We start from the raw sequence: 6,637 nt of genomic DNA on the forward strand, positions 1-6,637 counted from the left end.
TGATACCTATCCTATCTCCAGGTTCTCGTCCATACGCAGACCTATTAAAATGTAAAGAAAGCAGACGTGTCTTAATGATTTTTAAAGGACATTAAATATTCAATGCCGAACACTTTCTGAATATTGCAGTATAACCAGAGTCACGTAACTGCTTTTTTGCTAAACTACTACAAACTACTACAAACGGCCAGTGGGAGTTCTCATCACGTTTCAGCCCCGGGTCCTGACAGAGGCAGGGGTCAGTGGGCTCTGCTGACGGAGGCCGGTGCATCAGGAGCTTTGATTGTACCGGCTGTGTGTTCATCTGTAGATGGTTCCATCCCGTCCCCGTCCGTTCTTATTGGTCCATCCTTCCTAAGGTGTTGCCTTCGTTTTCTCTTCTATCTTTGCACACTTTCCCTGCAGCTAATTTGAGTCTATCAACCTGAGGAAACATCTGACATTAGTTCCAGGAGCTGATATCGCTAACACGTTATATATAGTTGCCTGTTCACACATGGAGCACAGTTTGAGTGAGAGCTGCATCAACACCAAGAATATGAATCAGACTCAACTTCCTGTATCTCTGGTTTCCATCGTCTCTTCAGAACAAAGAATATAGCACACAGTTAGCATCAACAAAAAGTGTGACGCTCAAATTGTACGCTCAAATTTTGACGTCTCGGACATCGCTGACACGTGAGGATGGAAAGGAAATGACTTCACTAAAAATATCAGCCGTGATTGGACAACAGTCGATGATGTTAGTCGTTCGTTTAAACAAAATATACAATGTTTGTATCATTTTATTATTTACCTCAAATATACTGTGATTACCAGGGATGTGCGATATTATCGGCCCGATATTAGCATAATTATGAATTATCTGTAAGAATCGTTATCGGTTTTTCTCTTCGATAATGAAAACCCGATAACACGATGCCTGGGTTTCGCCAAATTACGTGTGGCCTAAAAATAGTTTTGGGGAAAAACGGCTGTATTTGAAAGTAAAGGTCACTAGGTGGCAGCGTTGCAGCTCATTTTATTAATCTATTTAAATAACAGTCATACAGTGGTTTGTACAGATAAACAAATAAATATCACTGTGGAGGGGGGGGGTTAAGGCATTTTTGTCCCCTAGGGGGGGGGCATGGCAAAAAATAATTGCGAAACACTGCTTTAACCTATCACCTTGATCAGGTGGCCACCAGGTCAGCACTGCCCCGCAATATTGGTATCGGTTGATATCGGAATCGGAAATTCAGTGTATGGACAATATCGGCATATCGGATATTGGCAAAACGTTCATATCGGACATGGCTAACAGTTACTACAGTACTAAGTACTACTGTAAGAAGGTCGTAGGGTCAAAATGGAAACAAATGCACTTTAATATAATTCATGTTCTTTTTGCTGCAGCTCTCTAGCACCGCTACACTGGAGGGCAAAGGTCAGCTGAAGTTCACCTCAGGGAAGTGGAGTCCGCACCATAACTGCAGCCAGCTCGCCACGGCCAACGACACGGCCATCAGAGGCTGGGACCTTCGCACCATGAGGTATTTGAAAACTCAGCTCATTTAACCTGGGGGGGCGGGGGTCAAACTCATTTTCACGATGCCTGGGTTTCGCCAAATTACGTGTGGCCTAAAAATAGTTTTGGGGAAAAACGGCTGTATTTGAAAGTAAAGGTCACTAGGTGGCAGCGTTGCAGCTCATTTTATTAATCTATTTAAATAACAGTCATACAGTGGTTTGTACAGATAAACAAATAAATATCACTGTGGAGGGGGGGGGTTAAGGCATTTTTGTCCCCTAGGGGGGGGGCATGGCAAAAAATAATTGCGAAACACTGCTTTAACCTATCACCTTGATCAGGTGGCCACCAGGTCAGCACTGCCCCGCAATATTGGTATCGGTTGATATCGGAATCGGAAATTCAGTGTATGGACAATATCGGCATATCGGATATTGGCAAAACGTTCATATCGGACATGGCTAACAGTTACTACAGTACTAAGTACTACTGTAAGAAGGTCGTAGGGTCAAAATGGAAACAAATGCACTTTAATATAATTCATGTTCTTTTTGCTGCAGCTCTCTAGCACCGCTACACTGGAGGGCAAAGGTCAGCTGAAGTTCACCTCAGGGAAGTGGAGTCCGCACCATAACTGCAGCCAGCTCGCCACGGCCAACGACACGGCCATCAGAGGCTGGGACCTTCGTACCATGAGGTATTTGAAAACTCAGCTCATTTAACCTGGGGGGGCGGGGGTCAAACTCATTTTCACGGAAGACTGTATAGATCAGGGTTCTCAACCCCTGGTCCGCGGGCCAATACCAGTCCACAGATTATTTGGTACCGGGCCACAGTAGAGAATGTGATTTTAAAATAACAGGTCGTTCAGACTCTGATCCAAACAGAGTCTAAAAGAGGTTTGATTTTTCTAACTGATACATGTTTGTGCAATTGATTATTATTTGATTGATTATAAAACTTTAGATTATTTAGGTCAAGAAACTCTGCTGCATGGACTTTACTAAGCTCTCACGGGCCACATAAAACGGCTTGGCGGGCCGCATTTGGTCCCTGGGCCTTGAGTTTGATACGTATGGTTTAACTTAATTCAAAATGTTAGGTTTTTTTATTTTGTTTTAACTGCCCCCTAGAGGACGTCCTTTATACTGCAAATACACTTTGAAAATATTACTGTGTAGAGCTATTTCAAATGACAACAATAGCTGTTAAAAACTGATTTTTTTTTTTTTTAATTTGTGTCAATTAAAAAAACATCTGACTAAAGTTAGGACAGATTTAGAGTATGAGAAAAAGTAATTATAATTAAATTCTTTTTCATTGTTCATTGTGTCAGTGATTAAATTTATTCGTGACTGAAAGAACTTCTTCAGTGATAAATAAAATATAAAAACATTCTTTTTTTAATAAAGAAAAAACAAAATAAAAAGGTTTACACCTCTGGACTTGACAAAATGTTGCGCCTTACATTAAGAAGGTCGTCTGTCACATTGAGAGGGGAGAAAATTTCCCATCATTCCCTGCACTTAAAGCCGTATAAATTCAATGTCCACAGTCAGTTAGAGCGGCGCTGGGTGATGTCACGGTCTGTCGAGGAGGTTGTGTTTGTGTGTCACACCGCTCCAAATGCTAACTCACACTCCCGATGGTGACAACACGTTCCGTTAGCGATCCTTCGGCCGTCGTTTATGTGCGTAATGAAGTGTGTGTGTCTGTGCTGGACGCGTGATCACTGTAGAGCCACGCGCTAACCTCGCAACTGTGGGTTAGCATCAGCCCAACTGTACCCTCTGAGACTAGCTGTGTGTGTGTGTGTTGTTTGTTTTCCGTATTTGCGAGATTTGTGAAGGGTGAGGTCAGAGGAAAAATAATCACCTCACTATCGATCGCAATGATAAGAGCAAAGTGGTGAAGAGATTGAGAGTGGCGCAGGGAGGGGAGGAGGGAGGGAGGGAGGGAGTGGGGGGAGAGTGAAGGAGGGAGGGAAGGAGGGGAGGGAAGGAGAGAGGGAGAGAGGGAAGGAGGGAGATGAGGGAGGGAGGGAGTGGGGGGAGAGTGAAGGAGGGAGGGAAGGAGGGGAGGGAAGGAGAGAGGGAGAGAGGGAAGGAGGGAGATGAGGGAGGGAGGGAGTGGGGGGAGAGTGAAGGAGGGAGGGAAGGAGGGGAGGGAAGGAGAGAGGGAGAGAGGGAAGGAGGGAGATGAGGGAGGGAGGGAGTGGGGGGAGGGGGGAATATATTCAGGAGTTGCACCTCCCACGGCCAGATCACTAACATCGCTGCCTGTCAGCACCGTAATAAATGAAAGACTGTGTGTGTGTGTGTGTGTTTGTGTTTGATTGGGTCCATGCTCCCCCTGCTGTTCTGTTTTCAAAGGTGCAGCAACAACAGGACGGAGCTGAGATTATTAGCAGGTAAAACAGTCTCGTCTTCTCATCTTAGCAGGGACGTCCGAGATGACAGTGTTGTCCAAACACTTCCAATTTCCGATCCCGATACCCCCCCCCCACAATCCCAAAATGAGCTGCAGTGCTGCCATCTAGTGACTTTCACCTTCACATACTGCCGTTTATCCCCAAAAGTATTTTTAGCGTTACACGGGCCGGCGTTACGTTATCGGGTTTTCAATATCGAATAGAGAAATCCGATAGCGATTCTTACGGATTCATATTATACAATGATGCTAACATTGATATATTGATATATCCAACATTATCGGGCGACATGATATTATCGGAGGGTCTAGTACTGCAGTAGCAGTGTTGTTCCTCCAGGTGAAGGTCAACTCTGTAAGGTCACAGTCGTACGACACTGTATCACATGCAGTCGTTAGTGTGAACTCCTCGTCATTAGTCGTCGCTCGCTGTGTTTACAAACACAAACTAAAAATCCACGTGTTGTACATGTGACATCAACGTAGGTTTGAACCGTCGTCCACTGGAACTCTTCCCTGATTGGCTCACAGGTTCCTTCACTTCACAGTAGCTGAAGTACACAGAGTACACAGAGCTGAGTACACAGAGTACACAGAGCTCAGCTAATACTTGTGAGCTGGTGAGTGTGAATGACCAGTGTGTGTGTGTGTGTTTCTCCAGTGTGTCCTCAAACACACAAACCAAGGAAATTACACATTTAAAAAGAACCCAGAGGCTGACAGTACAAACACAGCTAAAGCTAGGCAACTAGGGCAACTAAGGCAACTAGGGCAACTAGGAAAGATAGAGCAACTAGAACAGCTAAGGCAACTAGGACAACTCAGAAAGATACAACAACTAGGACAGTTAGGAGAGTCGGGACACTTATGGACGTCCACTGTGAGACAGTCCAACAGTCCGACTTATTAAACCGACGTATGTGGATGACGTTCTGGTTTGTACTGATGTAAAAATGCAGCGGAATGACCATTATGAAAGACTCAAATTTTGGGGACAGAGAGAGTGAGAGAGAGAGAGAGAGAGAGAGAAATCTCTGACACATTTTCACATCTGCTCTGCCTCTCTCTCCCTCTCTCTCCCTCTCCCTCCCTCTCTCTCTCTCTCCCTCTCCCTCTCTCCCCCTCTCTCTCTCTCTCTTTTTCTCTCTCTCCCTCTCTCTCTCTCCCCCTCTCTCTCTCCCTCTCCCTCTCTCTCCCTCTCCCTCCCTCTCCCTCCCTCTCTCTCTCTCCCTCTCTCTCTCCCCCTCTCTCTCTCCCTCTCCCTCCCTCTCCCCCCCTCTCCCTCTCTCCCTCTCCCTCTCTCTCTCCCTCTCTCTCTCTCACTGTACTGAGGCTGTTACATTATTCAGTTCCTGTCTTACGCGGCTGCTGTTGTGATTTTGAGGCCAGTTCTTGAGAAGCCGAGGGTCGTTTGGTCGTTGAAAGACTTTTCCAGAGTGCTGTTCCAGTGGGCGTCCACATGGAGCTCTGCTGCTCCGTTCTGCTCCTCAGTGACTCACAACGGTCAATGGTGAAACATTTTTTAAAACATTAAAAACACATCAGTGTTGTTGCCTCCAATCACATTAAAATCATCTTCTGCCGTGGACAAAAGGTTTTAAAAATTCTGTTCATTTATTTCAACTCTGTAACCAGAGGGACCTCGACGGACGGCAGAACAATCCAACCGACAACCGACAAACAAACATTTTACATGAGCGTGAACTTGAATCAGGAGGTCGTCACTCAAAGTTTTTATGGCCTGATTCGTCCTCAGACCCAAGTCCTCCGGAGTCTACGATCAGATAAACCAGTAACGATGAGTCGCCGATATCGTCCAAACACTTAATGTCCGAGTCCGATATCAACCAATACTGATATAGCGGGGCAGTGGTGCCCCTGGTGGATGAAGACGAAAAGTGCGGCCTGCTCACTAAGGTGATGAATTAAAGCAGTGATTTTCAATTATTTTCTACCTTGCCCCCCGTGCCCCCCCCTAGGGGACAGAAGTGTTTTTACCCCCCCCAATATTTATTAATTTATCTGTGCAAACCACTGTATGTGTTGTGTACAAACCACTGTATGTGTTGCTGCACCAGCATTTAGCAACAATCCCCTGGTTATTAAAATAGATGAATAAAATGAGCTGTTATGCTGCCATCTAGTGGCTTTCACATTCATATACAGCCGGTTTTCGCCAAAACTAATTTTAGGGCACACATCGTTTGGCAAATCCGAGGTATTGCTTTATCGGGTTTTCATTATTGGAGGGAAAAAAAACGATAACGATTTATATAGATATGACATCATTATGCTAATATCTGCCGATAATGTCGGTCGGCCGATATTCAAGACTCAGTTTTATGGCCTGTATAGACTTGCGACTGCGTTAAGTTTGATGTGTGCAGATTGTACGATGACCATTTACTCAATCACAGTCGTCAGCGTACGTCCTCCATCTCCATCACCACGGTTACCGAAACCGTTCAGGAGTGAAACAAAGCACGAAGAATCATTTCTATTGGCTGATTTCTGACACGGCTACAACTTTATCTCGGGTTATCTTAGGACACAGGGCGCTGCCAACGGCCGCCCTTGAGCCTTGAGCCACCCTTTTAGAACCAGGACCAACGATGTCTCCACGTTCCTCCTACCACGGTTGTCTTCCGTCGGGGACAGCTCATGTTTCACAGCGTACGCCGGCCGTTACTGCCG

At 45.5% G+C, this 6,637-nt stretch overlaps 1 protein-coding gene across 1 annotated transcript in view; it reads left to right on the forward strand.

The window, feature by feature from the left end:
* Positions 1 to 6,637, forward strand: part of eipr1 (EARP complex and GARP complex interacting protein 1) — a 40,098-nt gene that overhangs the window by 18,438 nt on the left and 15,023 nt on the right. The window contains exon 6 of the mRNA XM_008338498.3: positions 1,399 to 1,535. Coding sequence (XP_008336720.1) covers positions 1,399 to 1,535 — 137 coding nt within the window. The remainder of the gene's footprint in view (positions 1 to 1,398; positions 1,536 to 6,637) is intronic.

This window comes from Cynoglossus semilaevis, chromosome 1 (genome assembly GCF_000523025.1).
Source record: "Cynoglossus semilaevis isolate Cse_v1.0 chromosome 1, Cse_v1.0, whole genome shotgun sequence".
Lineage (NCBI taxonomy): Eukaryota > Metazoa > Chordata > Actinopteri > Pleuronectiformes > Cynoglossidae > Cynoglossus > Cynoglossus semilaevis.